Raw genomic sequence first — 20,783 nt, forward strand, 5'->3', positions numbered from 1 at the left:
TGGCTTCCTCATACTCTGTGAAGAACTGGGAAGAACACTCTGGTGTCAGAGCAAGACTTCATTAATGAGGACAGTGATTTACAAGAGAGTCATGGAAATCTGAGTGTCTCTTGGAGCTCCAGGGTCTAGTAATAAAAGCCCCAGTGAGAGGATCACAGAGGCTCCAGCCTTTTGTGGAAAGGTTTGGACCATTCCTGAGTAAGCGACCCCTTCAGTCAAACGGTTGTCTAAAATCATGTGGAATGGGAAATGGATGAGGAAAATTGTATAGTAATTAAACCTAACCAGTTGTAGAAAGGAACATTGTTGCATTGGTATGTATTTTCCTTCCTGCCATGTCATGTGCACACATTTTTCAAAATCTTTTTTCCTTGTCTCTTTCTCAACTAAAGGTGTGTTGCCAGCAACCAAATTTAAAATGTAATTCTGTATAGACTACTGAGATTCCAGTGGGAGGACCTGGGGAGTTGGCAAAATGCTCTCTGTGGAGGCTTGAGGACCCACATTTGATTCCCAGCACCTATGTAGAAATCCATAGTGGCATGGCTTGTGATCCCAGTGTTGGAGGAAGAAACAGGCAGATCTCAGAGCTCACTGGTTAGCCAGCCTAACTGAGTTAGTGAGCTCAGGTCCAAGTGGGAGACCCTCCCTCAGAAACCAAGATGGACGGCTTATGAGGAATACCTCTGACCTCCATATCACCCTCCACACACACATGCATGAATGTAAGCATGTACACAAAAATAATAATTGTTTTAGTTTCTAAAGTTCTTTGTTTCGATTTAAATTTTGTTTTTATATTTGGACAAGTATTTTGTCTGCATGCCTGCTGCCCACAGACACCAGAAGAGAGTCTCAGATCCCATGGAACTGGATGTTTGTGAGCTGCCACGTGAGTGCTAGGAATTAAATACAAGTCCTCTGGAAGAGCAGCCAGTGCTCTAAACCACTGTTGCAGCTTTCAAGCCCCATCCCAAGTAATTTTTAAAAAGTAATAAAACATAGAAGTTAGATGGTTAAGGGTTTCAGATCACATGCCACTCTTGTGATCTGAATATGGTTCCCATCACCCACATGACACAACATACAACTGCCTGTAACACCAGACCCAGAGGAGCAGGCATACTCCTTTGATCTCTGTGGGTACACACATGCATTCACAAATAAATTTTTTTTAGATTTATTTATTTATTATGTATACAACATTCTGCCTGCATATATTCCTGCAGCCCAGAAGAGGGCACCAGATCTTATTATAGGTGGTTGTGAGCCACCATGTGGTTGCTGGGAATTAAACTCAGGACCTCTGGAAGAGCAGTCAGTGCTCTTAACCTCTGATCCACCTCTCCAGCTCCACAAATAATTTTTTATCTTCAAAAGATAATAAAACACATTAGCTTTATTTTCCTTTAAACTTTCTGACCTGTGACCTTCCACTGCAAGTACACATTTATTAGCAAGACTAACTTTCCTGAGAGAAAAAAATCTCAGTCAGCTTAATTCCAAATGTAAGAAAATACCACTGCAAAGACATAAAAGAGGAATAAATAAATATAAGCGGTACCCATTCAAAGTCATTTGATTTTTGCCTTTACTTGTGATTTTATTTTATAAAGAATTATTATACTTATGTAATTTTCATAACACAAAACTGTGAGAAGACTATACATGAATACTGATCCTATAGTTGGTAGCACACAAAATGCTAAGTCAGGTATGCTGGTGGACAGCTGTAACCCTAGTCTCTGAGAGGCTAAGGTAGGGGTGAGGATGAGGGTGGGGGAGGGTGACTAACTAGAGGTCAGCCTGGGCTACATAGCAAGACTCTGCCTGAAGAAAGCCAAATCTGAGAACAAACAAGCAAAAGCCCAAGCAAACAAAACATTGATTAATGGACGCCGGAAAGATCGATTGGGGTTAAGAGTATCTCTGCTCTTCCAGAGGGCCAGCACCCACATAGTGCTTCATGATTGTCTGTAACTACAGCTCCAGGGTATTCAACACGTTTGGCCACTGGAGGCCATTACAGTCATGTGTACACACCCACATGCAGACATACCCAACTATACACAACTAAAGATAATACAAAGATCCATTAAAGCATTTAGAAAGCCATTTAGAAACATTGTGTCTGGTTTTATATTTATAGATGTTGCCTGGTTGAAGTTTCCATAGTGGACACTTACCATATCCTACTTAATAATTAAAATAGTGGAGCAATACCCAAGCATGCAGTCAATAAAAGTTGCCTCATCTTCTCCCAGGATTCCTCTCTGTTGGTGTGAGTTTTTTAGGAGTATTAATATTTTCAGATTTACCTCTCTCCTCGGCATATATCTTCTCAAGGAACTGGGGGGGGGGAGGGGGGAATGAGAATCTCTTCATTAAAAATTCCAAACAAAAGCTATATATCCCTCCTGCTTTAATACCCCAACTTAAACTTCACTCTCACAGATTTCCTTATGCTAGACAAGAGCTTCAAGGTGAGTGAGAGATCCTTGAGAAAATACAGTAAAGAGTGATAGATACCTGATGCCCTCCTCTGGCCTCAATGGACCACACTCTCTCACACACACGCATGCACATCCACACACACACACTCCCACACAGACACACCTTAAAATATTTTGAAATTATCTAAACAATAACAATTATATATGTACGCATATATATACATCTATATGAATATATATATATTACACAATAATGGTGTACATGGTGGCACATGCCTATAACTCCAGCACTTAAGAGCTGGAAACAAGAGGATCATAAGTTCAAGAGTTCAAGGTCACTAAAACAAACAAACAAACTCCCAAAACAAATAAAAGCATATATATTATATTTACATAATATACAAAAGAATACAAAATGCACAACATAAAATATTAATAAACATATTTTACATATTCTACATATATAATAACTTATGTGGACTTTCCATGCAGATCAAGCAACTACTACATGTATGTCAAACCCAGTATGTATAGAGTGTATACATAGAATATAGAGTACATATAGCTAGTGGGCCTATCACTCAGAGCTAATGGAGACACTCCAATAAACTCTATGATGGAGTGTTTTAGTCCTAAATCTCCATCTCATTCTCTAAACTTACCTAAAGCCAGGCTGGCTCTGAGCATGTTCAATGTGCTCATTTATTTGACATTAAATATAAGCCACTGTTAGTTTTATCACTCTTGAGAAATAGAAATCCAAGCCAGGTGTAAGTCTAATAGGTAGAGGGTAGATGGGGGGGGGTTCTGAAGTTCAGGGCCAGCCTCAGGTACATAGTGATTTTTGAGGCTAGCTTGGGCTCCATAAGACCCTATCTCAAAACAATAACCATGGGGATGGGAGGAGAAAAAAGGAAAAGAAATGTAGTGTCTCTTTCTAACAGAGCGCCTTGGCTATTGTGTCATCTGGGAACCTGAGGCCCATGCTGGTGGGCTGTGCGCATCCTGTTATTAGCTATGACTGGTCCCATATGTCCTACTGTCCAGCTGTCTGGGTGCACAGCTTTTGTATGGTCTTCTCAGCCCTCCTCCACTGTGATCTTCAAGCTGGAGGTGTGTTTGAGCCTGCCTGTGGGAGAAGGCTGGTGAAGCGCAATCCTAATTGGTTTTATCAACAAAAGCCTGGAATCAGACATCAAGGTAAAAGCTGAAAAATCAAAGAAGCAAAGGAGCAGCCACAGTTACTTCTTACCTTTCCAAATCCTGTCTCTGCCCCGCCTTACCACTTCCTGTCTCCTCTCTGTACAAAACTCTAGACCTCTATGGTTAACTACTGGCTAGCTCCACCCTCTCATCTCCAGGCAAGCTTTATTTGTCAGAACACAAACAAAATATCACCCAACAGGCTGGAGTGCCCTTTACACATGACAGGGCAAACCTTCTGGAACCTGGAGAGGGCAGAACAGAAGCCAGGAGTCCCCTAGACAGGAACTTTAGCCACCATGTGTTTCCATTAGGACAGAGTTTACACAGCAGTGACACAGTTCTAAGTGCCAACTCCATTTCACGCCGACCCATGCTGCATAACTTTGTCCTTAGACTTGAAAGCACAGGACACTTAAAGAGTTCCTAGAGAGCTCAGAATGTCTTAGTAACAGACTGCAAAGCACAGGCTCTGCACCTCTACTCTACTCACTTTGGTCCCAAGGAGAGTGATTTCAAAGCAGCAGGAAGACAGACTCTCTACAGAGGCAGAAACCAAAGGGTTCCAACTGGAAAGTGATGTTTGCTTGTTTGTTTGTGCTTTTTATTTCAAGACAGGGTTTCTGCTGTCCTGGAACTCTCTTTGTAGACCAGGCTGGCCTCGAACTCATAGAGATCCACCTGCCTCTGCCTCCCAAGTGCTGGCATTAAAGGTGTGTGCCACCACCACTCGGCTCATAACATTGAATTTTTATTTAACTACATCTTTCCTGAGACTTATGGATGCTGGGTGAGGACTATCTGATTATGTTAGGGTACTTCCCATTCACAGATGTCTTCTTCACATCCCTCAGCAGGGTTCTGCAGAATGGTTTTGGGCTCACCCTGGGCATCCTGTAGCCCCTGCTCAGAAGGAAGTTCTTAAAGGCAGCAGCAGTTCCATGCAGGCCTGGGAGCAGCTCCGCCTGAAAGAGCAGTTTAAAGGAGAACTTGATGGGAAGCCACTGTGAAGTCCTCACTTCAGGCACTTCTCACTCTCAAGTTCATCAGTTAAGGATGAAGGCTTTCAAAGACTTCGGATTTCAACCTCTTGCCCATTTTCCTCATCCACTTGCATAAAGGATAAGCAACAGATTTTAACAATTGAAAAGTTTTGACTTGGGATATCTAGAAACTAACTTGGTATACTCTATGCACAACTTATAGATTTTAATTTTTTTTTTAAATTTACCTGGTAAGAAAATCAAATGAGTACCTCAGTGCCCCACAATTTACAGCTCTTAATTACAAAGGGCACAACAATAAAAACAGACTGTTTCTGTCCCAAACCCTAGGAATATCCATGCACTCTTTTGATTTTTCTTTTTGTTTGTTTGAACTCCAAAAGTGGATGTAGAAATTTATTCAACTGTTTCAGGTCATTTCACTGTCCTAACCCAGACCGTCAAGGACAGTGGAGACTCTTGAGTTCTTGGTAAGATTGTCATAGTGGCTGTCCCCTACTGACACACCACTGTAGCAAACCTTCAATGCACTAGCTAAAGCCTCCCCCAGGCACTATGAAAGTGTGATTTATCAACAACACTGTAGGCTGGGCATGGTGGAGCATGCCCATCATCCCAGCCTTTGGAAGGTTGAGGCTAGAGTATCAGGAGTTCTAGGCCAGCTTGGACTGCAAATGTAAGATTATGCCAAAAAAAGAAAAAAAGTCATTGTAGAACAATTCTATCGAATAATTCATCCTATAATAATTATATCAACCATACTTGCCCAAATAGAAGGGATGCTACTTCATTAGCTGATATAAGTACTCTGACAGACACCATAAATAGCTTTTACTATCAGAATAAAATATTATGATATTAATTAAATTCCTGTACATTTGGGCATTCTTAATCTATGCACTCAGAAGTTCTACTAAGTATTATTTATACTATTCTGAAGTTTATTTAAACATGTTGTGCTTATAGATTTATGGTATATCTTACTCCCAAAAAACATGGGTTTTTTTGTTTGTTTGTTTTGTTTTGTTTTTAATAACCAATAGTGGGATGATGAGAGATGTCATTTTGTAAATATGTTTCTCTTATTGGTTAATGAATAAAGTACTGTTGGCTAATAGGAAAGCAAGGTAGGTGGGACTAGGAGACAAGGAGAATCTGGGAAGAGGTTAGAGAGATTCAAAATGTAGGACAAAGACAGCAGAGGTTTGGATCCTCTCTCCAGTAAGATAAGACTTCATGAAAATACATAGATTAATAGAAATGGATTAATATTTAAGAAAGAGCTAGCCAATAAGAAACACTAGTAACTGGCCAACAGCTTTATATCTAATACAGTGTCTCTGTGTGTTATTTGGGGCTGGCACGGCTCTGGGACCAGGCTGGTAGGAAAACAACTTGTAACAGTGGGACACAGAAAAATGGCCACCATCTATTTTAGCCTTTAAATCTAGAGAGCAGATTGGTAGGCAATACTAAGGAAATACCCACATCTGTGCAGGGTTTTACTTTCCCATGTGTTTCCCACCTAGTGTCCAGAGACACTCTGGCCTGTTGGAAATGAGAAGAGGTCCACAAATGTGCTCATCAGAGGCCTGTGAAGCATATGTTAACGCTTCCCTGTTGCCAGGGCAACAGTGATGACCTTGGCTCCAGTAGATGCATGTACATAAGGGATAGGCAAGCACACAGCTTATCTACAGTAAAGCAGGGCCATGGTTGGTGGTGTGGCTTTGCTGCTCTGTCAACTCGAAGTGTTTAACTTTTGTCCTCTCTCTTAGAGATACTGTGGCAACTGAATTCTAGCAATGAAACTTCCCAGGAACAATTTTGAATTCTTTGACAGTCATCCCTTGCTGATGGAAATAAGTTCCATGATTAGTTGCCTGAAACTTCAGGACATCATAGAAGTCTGAGCACTGTGGTGGTCCTACCTGTCCTTTAAACATTTATTCATAGAACATACCGTTCAAGTGGGTAGTAGTGGGCTGAGGGTGGAGGCGTACACTTTTAATCTCATTACTCAGGAGGCAGGAGGATCTCTGTGAGTTTGAGGCCAGTCTGGTTTATGTATGGAATTCTAGGACAGCCAGGGCTACATAGTAAGACCCTGTCTCAAACAGAAGATGTTAGGAGTGCTGTCCCAGTTTAGAGGCACTGTGCTTACCATGAAGCCAGAAGTCAAGTCTTGTTTATTATGTGCTCTACAGTTCCTCTTGCCTTTCCAACTGCTGAGTTTGATACACACATCCTGACTTTGGGGAACCTCTGTGCCCCACCATGCAGTGATTATTTGTGTCTCAGACAACCAAATCTCAGCACATGTTCATACCTGCTCCCAAAGATGCATTTTAAAGTTAGCATCCTGAGCTTTGTGTGAGATCTTGGGATCGACCAAGGGTTCATCTACTCTTTGTTTCTTCCACAGGTTTGTCTTCAGATACCAGGCTCCATACCTCATCTTCACCCCTTTGGGCTTATGAGGATTCTAGAGAAGGTGACATAATTACCAGGTTGTTAGTTGACACTACTTATTTATTGGTTAGTTGATCGTTTCAACAATCTAAGACTCATCTTACAAAAGGCATGTCATTGTTTAGAATTTACAGCTGATCCTTGTCAATAATTTTACAATTTCAGTGTGTTTTGATTTTTGAAAAAGAAGCATGATTTCATAAATAGAACACAGTAATGACTAGGAACATGGCCTTGGGTGCAGACAGACCTAGGCTTGAGTCTTTCCATTTCTCAGTAGCTGCAAGTCCACAGACCCAACACTTAAATTATTTATTGTCAAAACAAACAAACAAAAGATAACATGTTTTTAACCCCATGAGAGTATCCTGAGGATTATAGGAGAGGACATATGCAAGGCAGGTAGAAATCAAGTGAAAAATCACACATTTCACCCACCGGTGATGATCTTGAACAAAACTCAAGTGAACCAAACTGTGAAGTTAAAATTACTAAGCCCACCATTCCTCTAGCCCTGGGTCATTATATGATCAACCTGCTGCCTGGCCCTAAGCTTCTGCCCCTTTAATGAAAAGAGGAAATGTGAAGGAAGAGCTGATCTCACTCTCTTTTAAGTTACTTCCACCTTTGTGCTCCACGATATAAAGCTAGCTCACAGCCAGATGCTGTGGATACAATGTTGCAAGCTCATAGTCAGACACAATGGATACAATGCTGCAAGCTCACAGCCCTGACACAATGCAAGCTCACAAACAGACACCGTGGATACAATGCTCCCCATGCTTCAAACTGTCTTATTACAAATATCAACTTAACTCCAGTGGAGCACAAAATCATGAAAGCACAACTCTCTCTGTCCTCACGTTCATGTTTAATATTTCTTCTACATGTTTGCCCTCATGTATGTAGGTGTATCACATGTGTGCCTTATGCTTGTGGAGGCTGAAGAGGGCGTTAGAACCCCAGGGCTAGAGTTACAGATAGTTGTGAGCCACCATGTGGGTGTTGGGAACTGAAACCAGGTCTTCTCCAAGAGCTACAAGTGCTCTTAACCACTGAGCCATTCCTCTAGTCATATATATATATATATATATATATATATATATATATATTTAAATTTTGTGTGTGTGCATGAGGACTGGTAAAAGGAGGCAAGAAGAAGGGCATCAGTTTCTCTGGAAGTAGAGTTATGGGCAGTGTGAGCTACCTGACAGGTGCTGGGAGCCACTCGGGTCCTCTGGAAGAGCAGAGCCATCTCTCCGGTTCCTCTTACCCATGTTTGAACTATGTAGTGGAAAACGAGGACCATTTGGGAGTTACAGTCTGTCTAAAACATCAAATATGGCAGCTGATAGGGGGCAGTCCCTCCTAGGGCTGGACTTAACACACTCTTTCTAGGCACCCTGGCCTCCTTCTTTCTTTTAGAAAACACCTATCACACTCTAGCATTGGGGCCTCATGTACTTCCTTCCTATACCAAGTTCATGCTACTTCTGGTAGTATCTTCCCTGACCACCTTACAACAACACACCGTGTCTTCTTTGCTTGCCTCACCTTTCATAGCAGCACTGGTCACTGTCTGATATGCTATATATCTTTCCGTTATCTGCATCACTTTGCATCCCTGGAATACAGGCTTTGGAGACTGTTCTCCACTGTACCTCCCGAGCATCTGGGGCATGTAGGAAATAGCAGGTACTCTATAAATATTTGCCAAATTACAGTGCTGTTTCCTAACTCTGCCACTATTGACATTTGGGATTTGGTCACTCTTTGCTGAGGTGAGGTGGCTTGCCTCCTCACTCTAGGACGTTTAACAACATTTCTGGTCTCTAACTGTGAGATGCTGGTAGCACCCACTGAGTTAGGACATCTGAAAATGCCATCTGCAAACATTGCCAAATATCCTTGGGGGGAGGGGAAGGATGCAAACACTCCCTTAGCCGAGAACCACCGAATGGAAAGAAGGGAAACCGAGAATGGGGTAAAAGAGTGGAGAAAGAGATAGCACCCTACAGAAGAACAGAAGTTGTTAACTTACTGCTGATCTCTCACACTTCCGCACACGCATAACTTCTTTGTGGAAGCCTTTATTGAAACTCCCCACACCCTATACCTGTTGGATCGGTCATTTCTTCTTACATGTGTACACACACGACATCATTCCGCTGCAGTTAATCATTTGCCTGTTGACTTTACTAGACTGTAAGTCCTGGCTGTATGAAGCAGATCTCCAGTTTTGTGTCATTTGCTACCAATACCTTTGAACACACAGATGCTCAGCAATGTTTGTTGAATGAATAAATAAGCAGATGGGTGAACTGGCGAACAGAGAGAAGAGAAAAACAGAAAAATAAGGACATGTAGTTCTTTGAGGAATGGAAAGTAAGAAAACCATATATAATCCCAACCAATGGACCTAGAAGAAAATACGTCCATAACAAAAACTAACATATGCCCTCACCTAAAAGGAGATAGATAACCACGCAGGGAAAGGGGGACTTCAGATAGACAAAACACATGAGCAGAGCTAAGGTAGGAGGGGAAAAAAAACAGTTTTAAAGAATAGCAGAGGGCGGAGTATAGCAGTGCTGAGAACTCTATGTGGGGTAGAAAACTAAAGATGGGACTTGCATTTCCAGAGTACAAACTGACTTTCTCTCCTACTTTCCACTTTTGGAAAACAGAAAAAAAAAATAATAAATAATATCATGCAAGACACCGAGCCTCAGTAACCAGGACAGTAATCCCTGGGAGAAAAGGGACAAACAAAGTAAGTGCCATAATTGCCTGCTGACTGCAGAAAAAGAGCCCCCAGGGCACACAGGAGGGGGAGCCCAGAAGCTCCCAAGGGAATTGAGGAAACAGGAATCAGGAGCCCAGGGAGTCCAGGGAGAGTGAGGCAGCGGAAGTTCACAGCACACAGCACAGAAAAGACACCAGATTACAGAGGGTAGGGTGGGGTGGAGGAGGGGCTTGTCCCCTCTCTGCACACTCACAGGAAAGCACCCAAGATAAAGGAAAGAACCATCTAAATGCACCAGAAGGAAAGTGCCTGGTAGTTACACAGGGCTGGGGTCGGCAGCCTTCTCACAGGACCACCCTACCACCACCCCAGGAAGGACACACTTAAGGCCTTGCTCAGCACTATGAAGTGATTAGCCTAAGACTGAACTATCACTTTGTCATTTCTCAAGAAATCTTAAAAGCAAGACCCCAGAAGACCAGACTTTCCCAAATAATTTGATTGTATCCGAGAACAAATTTCAAAAATATTACAAAAATGCCTACATGCCCAAAACACCCATTTCAGTGAAAACCACAATGCCTAGAATCCACTCAGAAAATCACCAGACATGAAACGATGCAGAAAAACATAGTGTATTCTGAGGACATAAGCAAGCTCATGGGAACTGACACAGAGAGGAAACAGGGGCTCTGATGAGAAGACATCCGAGCAGTTTGTGAGACCGCATCTCATATGTTCCAAAAGATTAAGTAAAGGCATGAAAAGCAGACACGCATCAGATGTCTAGACATGAAGATCGTAATTATGAGACAAAACCACAGACATTTCAGGAAAAAGAAATCACAGAATGTAAAGACCTATCAACAGAAAAACATAAGCAAAGGAGAAAACCATTGAACAGAAGCAGTGAGTTGGGACTCAGCATCCAGCCTCCTCATGATGTGCAATTCAAAAATAGGGAAAGACTGTGAAACCAAAAACCAATATGAAGAAGTAATGGTCAATTTTTTCCTCCAAGTTCATGAAAGAACATTGTGTATCTGTACAAAAAATGTCAAAATGCATTTTGTACAAATAATATATACTAATAATTTTTAAAAGCAAAAAAGTTTATGAAAATTGTAAGTCCATAGGTCTAAGAGGCTCATTGAACCCTAGCACAATAAGTCTGAAAAGAAGTGTGTGTGTGTGTGTGTGTGTGTATGAATGTGAATGTGTGTATTCATAAACATTGACAAAAAGGACAATCTAAAATTGACCAAAGAAAACAGCACATTCAGAAGAACAGGTCAAGCATCTCATAAGATTCATCAGAAACAACTCAGCCAAGACAGTAGAGCAACAGCCTCAGTACTGAAATAAAAGCAAAAACTGTGAACTAGAGTTCTGTGCCCACAAAACCCCACAGATGTGGATGTGTGTGCATGTGTGCGTGCATGTATGTGTGTGAGTGGAAATGCACATGCCTCTGTACACATGTGCAAGGCAGAGGGACAGCTCTACTCCAGTCTTCATTTCTAATTGCTTGAGTAAGGGTCTCTCTGTTGTTCACTGCTCAGATGTCAGGCTATCTGACTCTGATTTTCTGGGAATACCCCCAACCCCAATGCCACCATGTCACCATAGGAGAGCTGAAGTCTCAGACATGTGTTCCTGTGTCTGGCTTTGAATGGATTCTCGAGATTTAAACTCAATTAATTATGCATCTTCAATAAGCACTTTCCCTACCAAGCCATCTCCTCACCCCGAGAGAAGTCTTTAAAACTGCACACATTTGATTCTGTTTTTCTCTTCAGAGAACAAAAACTACATGGTAAGACGTGTGAAGAAAAAAATTACAGGTACCTCAGAGCTAATTAGAGATAATGTGCTGTTTTTGACTTTGAGGGAAGACACTCCCCACTTAACACAGGCACTTAAGTCTGTTGTTCACTACACAATGAGGCATGCATGTTTACTTGCATTGGCCGTTGAACAGAAAGTTTAAAAGACTGTATTGTCAGAGTTCCCCATGACACCTCCCTTCAAAATATTGCTGTAATTCTTCTCTCTCCCTCTACACTTCTGAGTTTGAAGCAATATTTGTTTATTTTAGGTGAGAATGTGACCAAAAAAGATGTTGCGTGCTGGAGAGATGTCAGATGTTAAAATCACTTACTGCTCTTGCAGAGGACTGGGGCTCCTTCCAGCACCCACTGTGCTCTCTCAGGGGAGGTTGACCACTGATGAAGGGTTTGTCCTGCAGAAGGTTGCCACGGACTTGTAACCACCTGTAATGCCAGCTCCAAGACATCCAATGCCTCTGGTCTCCAAGGCACTACCCCCCCCCATGTACATATATTCATATGCAGGCGCGTGCGTATACACACACACACACACTTAAACATAATTTTTTAAAATTCTTTACAAAAATGATGTGTGGTCAATTTGATTCAAATAAGAATTCTTTGGGCATAAGATTTACAGTGTTCACGATCATTATTGTTTTACTCTTGTGTACAAATAATAAGCATTGATTAGTATTCCCATTAGATGTTACAGTTTTAACATAGGAAACACATAAAAAGAATCTCTGGAAGTGAGTAGTCAGTAACAATTCCAAATGATACATCTTCTTCATATCAGCTACTATCATAGACATTAAATATTAATTCTCTTTTCAAATATTTATTAAGTATGATAACATTCTGAGAGGTCTACTTGAAAAGGCCAGAGCCCCAGAGGACCAGAATTCAAGAACACTTAAGGCTTTACCATAGCCCAGTTCCCTTAGATCTTTCTGTTTGTTTTCCTGCGGTCACCTGGATTTTCTGGAAGCACCTCTCATGGTCTGGTTGATGGCACAACTCTGCCTCCTGCAGCTGACTCAGTGCTGAACTCTTTTTCAGCTCTCAACATACCTGATTCAGCCTCCCCCCATGAAGTGCATCACAGTTGTGTCTGGCCTGATAGTCAATGTCAAACAGCTGCAGGACTAACTCTTCATCAATGGGCGAACTTCCCTGCAAGGCATGAACAAGAACACAGGTAGCCAGGAGCTTCCTGCTTCCTTCCTTCATCTCAGGAGGTGCTGACCACTCCTGGGGAGCAGGGAGTTTGGAGGCAAATACAATGCTCCAGGAGCGTTCCCTAGAGACAGAAAGTACCTGGGGAGTCTAAGAGACCACTTAGGACCTGCAGGAAGCCGTGAGTCCCCAAGGAAATACTGTCTGACCAAAAACAAAATTCTCCAGCACTTTGTAGCAGTGACATTCCTAGAGTATTTTCCAGATGTATCTTTAAAAAAAAAAAAAAAAAGTATGTGTATGTTGCTATCAATCTATGCCACATGTGTGCAGGTGTCCTCGGAGGCCAGCAGAGGGCACTATGTGCCCTGGAGCAGGAGCATGGGTGGTTATGAGCTGCCAGGTGGATGCTGGGAAATGAACCTAGGTCCTCTTAGCCACTGGGTCATGTGTCTCTTAAAGGAGCTGCCCTCTTCATGGCCCAGCTGGAAGAGGCCAAGTCAATATTTTGAGCTCAGAGTAACCCTGTCCTTGCCTGCCCCCCAGATGCAGTTGGTAGGGTAGAAATGGACACACTGAGCAGTTCAGCAGGATGACTGTTAGCTATCCTGTGATGTGACCTAACACGGCAAGATAAACTAGAGTCCCACTTGGGGAGGTAAAGGTCGGGAAACAGCGTGAGTTGGAGCTGGAGATGAATTGACATTTGTGGAGAGAACAGTCAGAGCCTTAAGGGATGCAGCGAGGTCAGAACGAGGCAGGATGATAATGAGAGAAAGAGCAATCAGTAAAGTGAAATAACCAGTGGGGTGGAAGGGAAAGTGTGAGTCCCTGCTGGGACTCACAGCACAGGCCAGTGCGGTAAAGGAGACTTTAGGGACTTAGGGACTCCGGTCACTGAGACTGGAAACAGCAAGTGGACAGAGCAGATGAGGTGCAGTCTCGGGCTGTGTTGTGTTGTTTTGTTTTCCTGTTATACAAAGAATTTTTTGACCTTCCTTTCTTCAAAACTCCCAGGCTTCTTCAGCTTAGCCACCTCAAAGATGAACTATGTGTTCACCAACCCTGAAGATGCTGCCGGGACTGAGGGGGAAGACTCAGTTGGCAAATGCCTGCTACAGCACAAGTGTGAGGACTTGAGCCCCCAGGACCCATGGAGAAGAGCCAGGCATGCTGGCGCGTGCTTGTAACCCTGGCATGAACAGTCAGACAGCCCAGCCAAATCTGCAAACTTCAGGCCACTGAGAGACCTGTCTCAAATAAAATTGTGTTTGGCATCTGAGGAACAACATTTGAGGTTGTCCTCTGGCATTCCTGAGTGCACACACCACATCCACAACACACACACACACCTATACACACCACACCACACACACATACATACACCCATACACCCATACACACACACATACACAAAGATACACATATCACACACACACACATACACCCATACACACACAGATACACATATCACACACACATATATATAAACATACACACATGCATATATACACCACACACACATACATACACCCATACACACACACACACAAAGATACACATATCACACACACATACATACATACACACATGCATACACACCACACACATGCATATACACACCACACCACACAACATACATACACACACATTCATACACACACCACACACACACACACCACAGAGAGAGAGAATGAGAACTAAGAAGTTTGAATTTCCAATATCAAAGGTCTAGATCACATTCCTAAAAAGACTTTTCAGATGCAGTCATCCCATGAAATAGTTCCCAGGATTATTTTTATCTTCTCTGGAAATTGACTTTTCTTCTTTTCTCTTTTTTTAACTTGAAATTTAATTTTATGTACTTGTGTGAGTGGGCACAGGCACATCACATGCCATGGCATGTATGTGGAGATCAGAGGGCAACTTTCAGGAAGAATCCACTCCCCTTCTTCCACCATGTGTGTCTTGGGAATTGAATCCAGGCCATCAGGGTTGTGGCAGGCACCTTTGCTCTCCAAGCCGTCTAGTCACTGGCCTCCCAAGTGCTGGAATTAAGTGCATGTGCCATCGCTGCCTGGCCCATGGATTGTTATGGAAAAAGAACTATAGTTTGGGTGGTTGTTTTTTGTCAACTGCCATAGCTGTTTTGTGACCCATCTTCTTCCCTCAGCAGTGCAAACTTGTGCGTCCACTTTGATGTTCTTCCTGGTTTCTCCATCTTGTTGGAGAGAACCTGGGGCTGCAGACAAGACTAGGGGCGGTGCTCAAGGGTCTTGGGCAGACCAGCAAGTGTAATGGTGAGTAAGAACACCAGCTACAGGGAGGCTGGAAGGGATGCTAGGCTACTTCTTCCAGAAGTCAGGAAATGGCCAACAAGAAGACTCAGTGGGGGAAAAAAAATGGCTGATAATATGATGATTCATTAAGTCCTCATAAAGGTTCAGGGAGAAGAGATTCCACAAGGCTGTCCTCTGACCTCTGTCCCCTAATCTCTGACCTCCACACTCTCACAGTGGCATTCAACATCCACAGTACATACCACACACAATAACAATAATAATATTTTAAAGGCAGACACAGGCCTCACTGTTTTGTAAGGAAAGCTCTATGCAGCCATCTTTGAGGAGTTACATAAGGATTCTTACATTTCCTACTCGGGTACACACTCAGGTGAATCTCCAGCAATAGGAATGAGAGGAGATGTGGGAGCCAAACAATCCCATTCAGCCAGATTATGACAAGCAGTGCTGTGGGTAGCAGGTAGCAGACACCATCTCCTTATTTGTGGAGGTTATTTCTGACACAGGCACATGGCCCATGCAATGACAGTAAACCCTGGATTCTGTGATGTTGTGAAACAGCTTCTCTCCCCACCAGGCCTCACACTGGTACAATGCAAGTTTAATTAATTTTGGCAATGGCTTCTGGCATCCTTTGGGGGAAACTTGAGAGTAAAGTCAGGGAAAGGGGTCAGCAAGACTTGAGGACAGCACCTAAAAGCAGTTTAGCACCTAGATCTCACTGTGCCTCAGTCTCTCAATATTTCTGGGTAATTCTCCTTTCTCCTTAAACCTGCCAAATTATATTTGGGTCTGGAGGATAGTCACTTGCTAATGAAGCAGTTCCAGATAGACACATGGACTAGGGCTGGCAATATGGCTCAGCTGGTAAAGGTGCTTGCCAACAAGCTTGATGAGCTGAGTTCTATCCTCAGGACCCACACTATAGAAGGAGAGAACCAACTCCCACAAGTTGTCCTCTGTTGCTATGTCATATGTGTGTGTAATGAAGGTGTGTATAAAATACTTTGGCTAAAAATTACTAATACATAAAAAATCTGTGAGGGATATCATACTGGAAGGTCTTAAATCTGGGGGGAACATCAGACATAAAAACCTCTGCAGAGACTTGGAGCATCAGTGACTGGAGGCAAGGAAAGGCCTGATGACTATGCCAGAAGCCTCACCCTTCAGAAAGCCACCCTCATCAGCACAGCTCACAAGCACTCACAACCAAGTGAGTCCAGGAGTGTGAACAGAGGCAGGATGAAGGATGGAGAAGAATTGTATTAACTAATGTGGGAACAGAAGCTGCAGAACCACATTCGTGGTGAAAGACAGAAACACGAGTCCAAATTAGCCCCGAGCTTACAAACTCCCAGAGGTCTCCTGTTCCCCAAACTTTCTTTCTTTTTTTCCTGTTTTAGTTTTTCAAGGCAGGGTTTCTCTGTGTAGCTTTGTACTCGGAACTCGCTCTGTAGACCAGGCTGACCTTGAACTCACAGAGATCCACCTGCCTATGCCTCCTGAGTGCTGTGTCACTAACGCCCGGCTTGTTCCCCAAACTTTCTGCTGCCACTGACTGTCAGACTGATTCCAATTTGACTGACAATGTGAGAGTTTGACTGTAACATGTTTACCAGAAGCCACTCTGAGCTTATGCGTTTCTTCAGCACAGAAGTCTGAGCCCAGGGCCTCCCTCATGTAACGAGTGTAACTCTCGCACATTGAGCTGGGCTCTCAACAGTAGTTTTAGGAGTCACTGCCAACTTACAAGAGCCTTGGCCCAGTCACAGAAGTCTTGGACTGCTCTGCGTACGTTGTCATGGAGGAGGCTGTCTTTATAGATGGAATTCACTTTGCTTAGCCTTTCTTCCCAAAGCCATTGGCCTGAATGTGACACCGGCATCTTCTTGGGTCTAAAGACAATGAGATCATCAAAGAAAGGTGAGGTTCTGTGAGTCCAAGTGAATCTCAATAGGAATCACTGGGAAATGAGATCAGACTTCTCAAGGTCTCTAAAATGTCAAATGAATCATAGCTTCAAAGACCACACTCCCCTAGTCAGCACTAGAAAGACAAGTGCGTCATAGCTGAGCATACTTAAGAACATTAAATCTAGTGTCACGCTGGCTTTTAAAGTTATGAGTATCACTCATTAATTAATATGTGTGCCAGGTAGAAGCCACTGTACTTGAAGTTGACTTGTAATCTTAAGGAAACAGAGAATCATGGACAATGCTCTCCCAACCTTACATACATCTCTGATCCTCCAGTTCATCCATGTCTGGTAGATTTGAGCTGTCTGTTCCTCTGTACCATTGTGGAAGGCTCTCACTGGCATTTCTACATCTTCTATCTATCCTCCACTCCTGAATCCATTATTTAAATTTCAGGTTGAATGCTCATTGCATGTCAAACACAGTCACCCATCATCCAACTCATAAGGTTGAGAGCCATTGCCCAGCCCGTAGACTTATGAATGGCCTGTGGTCTCCTAGAATGAGGATGCCGAGACCATTCAACCACTAGGCATACATTCACCTTACACATGGAAACCTGAGCACTGGGAGGTTGGTATCTTGTCTACGTTAGGTCTGAAGTCTAGCAGGAAACCAGGATCTGAACACCGCTTAATCAATTTAATGGTGGGGCTGGACAAGTGGCTGATGTGGGATGGGGCAGCAAGAGTGAAAGGCCTTCATTTTCTGTCTTCAAACCTCTATGTAGCTGACTCCAGGACAGCAGGCTGATGTCCCCAACACTACCTATAACAGTACTCAGAAACTAAGATATTCTTTCGTCTGTTTTGTCCATTCCAATCCATGTCATTATCCTATGTTGTCTGTGTTGTTTTCCATATCTGCCACCAAGCCCAGTCTAGCTTATAGCAAAAGCTCCTGAAGGCCAAGGATGGATGTCCCTGATGGGTCTGTCCTGTGAAGGCCCCAGAATAGGGTTCAATGGTTGTTTCCAGAATGGCTGACCTAAGAAATGCAACACAGTATATAAAGGGACAGCAGTTACTGTCTCCCTTGATGGCTTGACTATTCCTTGTGGGCTCCCACATTGGACAGCTCCCCCGAGTGGACACTTAGAGGTCTTTTTCCTCTTTGTGAAAGGAAGGACTGGTCTCAAAGCCCTTTAGCTCTAAGTCTTAACCCCTGTGCTTTCAAGCCCATTCCAGAGACTCCAAATCCACTTCCTCTCTGGATACCAGCTTGCAGAGGGCACTGCCACCGTTGCTCATCAGGTCTCAGAAGCCTTTCTCAAGAAGCCAGGCTTTAAACTGCTTGTCAAAGTAGCCCTTAACTCAAAGAGTACCTGTCACCTCATTAACCTGGGTGACAGGTGTCTTTCCCAGCTGTGGGGTCAGAAGTTCTTCCACATGCTTCTGTAGGCCCAGATGTCCCCTTCCACCTTACAGATCACAGTCATCTGTCATGTGCCATGTGTGATGTCCTTGTAGACAGGATATTATGCATCCGGGATCGCAGAATAAAATAGGGCAAGCTAGGAGGAGGATCTCTGGGAGGCTGCCAGCCACTAGGAGTGGGGTAATGTTTATGCTTTGGTGGCTCTGGGATTTTGATAGGTGGGAGCAGCTGCTCCACAAACTGGTATTCATCCACAGACTCCAGAAAGCTGGGGTTATCAGGAGGACCCTGAGTTTGGCTCAGCTGCTATAGCCCATAGCTCCGTCGGAGGCAGCGCCCAGAGTCTTGCACTGTGGCTAGAAACACAGCGGCTGCCATCGTGGATTGACCAGATGTGAGTGCCTACAGAGACCTAATAGTAATCATAAATGCTTGGCCAATAGTTCAGGCTTGTTACTAGCTAACTCTTACATCTGTGTCTATCTGCGACTTTCAGACTCTGCCCTTTTTCTTCCCAGCATTCTGGAAGGAAGGCAGGAGAAACTGTTGGGGGCAGGGCTTGGGTGTTACAGCTGGCCCTGTTGTGGAATATTACTTTAACTATGTAAAGATGTGGTGCTGTTTTAACTTGCCTGCCTAGGACACCTGACTGATCTAATATCTGGCGTGCAGAAAGAATAAATAGTAGAATGAGAAGAAGAGAACAAGGGAGATAGACAGACAGACAACTGGGACCAACCAGCCCAATACGGAGTAGGACATACAGAAGGAAAAGGCTGAGCATTCATAATTAATAATAAGTCTCCATGTCATGATTTGAGGGCTGGTTGTCCAAGAAAGCCTGCTATATGACCCTGCTTCTGACCCAAGCTCTCTGCTTTCTGTTGGGCCTCAGGTGACAGACCTCTGGAGTACATCCCTGTAGTCTTGGCTGTGAGGCTGCCCTACCCGTACCATGTCTTCCCCGCTATGATGGACCGTCCCCTCTCCAACTGTGAGCCAGAATAAATCCTTCCCCCTGACACTGTTTCTGCTGGGTATTTTGTCAGGACAATGGACAAAGTCACTGATGTGTCAGCACATGTCCATGTGACCTTAACCACGGGCAAGGTCAGTGGAGTTCAGTGGGGATCAACAGGGAATCGAGTTTGGATGCCTCCCTCAAGGATTGTTCTCAGAGGAGAGGATAGCATATCTGGCCAAGGGAACTTGTTTTCAAGAGGGGTGGTGTCATCTCCTGTTCTGGAAGGGTCATAGAGGCCTCTAAAGACATTGGGTGCTAATCCTTGGAGCTTGTGGTACTCTACTTTCAAAGAGTCTTTGTAGATGTGATTCATCCACACCTCTGAGACAAGATTATCCTGCTGGGTCATATACACCATAACAGGTGTAAGGACAGAGGCGGAGGGGGTGAGAGGACCTGATACACAAGAGCAGGCCACTGGAGGACACCAAACAGACACAAAGCTGCTGGTCTTGAAGTTTGGAGCTCTGTGGTCACAAGGCACTGGATACAAACAGCCACCAGAGACTGGAGGAGGCAAGGAACAAATTTCTCTGCAGCCTCTGGAGGGAATGCAGCCCTGCTGGTATTTGATTTCAGCTGTGATATCTACAGCAGACTGTAGGCCTCAGAGCTGTTATTAGATGTTGTAAAAACATCTCCATTGTTTTAAGCTGCCAAGTTTGTGTTAAAATTTCACAGCAGTCAAAGGAAGCTAATGCAAATGCTAACAGCCCAGCTTACCTCTATGAACATACACATTTCCTTTATGATGTGCTAATATATTAATATATTACTGCTGAACTTCCAAGTGAGTGGGTAATCACTTGTTTGTAATGTCTTATGTTAGAGCAATGGTTCTCAACCTGTGGGTTGTGACCCCTCTGAAAACTCACTCACATATCAGATATTTATATTACAGTTTATACCAGTAGAAAACTACAGTCATGAAGTAGCAATGAAACAATTTCATGGTTGGGGGGGTCACCACAACATGAAGAACCATACTAAAGAGTCACAGTGTTAGGAGGGTTGAGAACCACTGCCTTAGAGATTTTGCAGGGTTAATTATATAAATTGCCCAAAGTAAAAGACAGATCCTGCCTTTATTGCCTTACTGTATCACACATTGTATCTCTATGCATAATGTTCCTCTCTTCCACATCCAGGTTCTAAGCAACTTGAAAGACAATATACACAGTGAAGACAGAAGCCAAACCATCACTTTTGTGACA

General features: G+C 43.4%; 1 protein-coding gene and 1 pseudogene across 1 annotated transcript in view; both read right to left on the reverse strand.

The window, feature by feature from the left end:
- Window positions 1-1,563: 1,563 nt before the first annotated feature.
- Fam47e (family with sequence similarity 47 member E) overlaps window positions 1,564-20,783 on the reverse strand; it is a 28,115-nt gene continuing 8,895 nt past the window's right edge. The window contains exons 4-9 of the mRNA XM_051198580.1: window positions 16,943-17,087; window positions 12,782-12,883; window positions 12,040-12,120; window positions 6,990-7,145; window positions 4,541-4,621; window positions 1,564-2,349 (exon numbers count right to left, since the gene is read on the reverse strand). Of these exons, the coding sequence (XP_051054537.1) occupies window positions 2,251-2,349; window positions 4,541-4,621; window positions 6,990-7,145; window positions 12,040-12,120; window positions 12,782-12,883; window positions 16,943-17,087 (664 nt within the window). The 3' untranslated portion in view covers window positions 1,564-2,250. The remainder of the gene's footprint in view (window positions 2,350-4,540; window positions 4,622-6,989; window positions 7,146-12,039; window positions 12,121-12,781; window positions 12,884-16,942; window positions 17,088-20,783) is intronic.
- LOC127232337 (39S ribosomal protein L49, mitochondrial-like) lies at window positions 18,425-18,923 on the reverse strand (annotated as a pseudogene).

This window comes from Phodopus roborovskii, unplaced genomic scaffold (assembly GCF_943737965.1).
Source record: "Phodopus roborovskii unplaced genomic scaffold, PHOROB, whole genome shotgun sequence".
Lineage (NCBI taxonomy): Eukaryota > Metazoa > Chordata > Mammalia > Rodentia > Cricetidae > Phodopus > Phodopus roborovskii.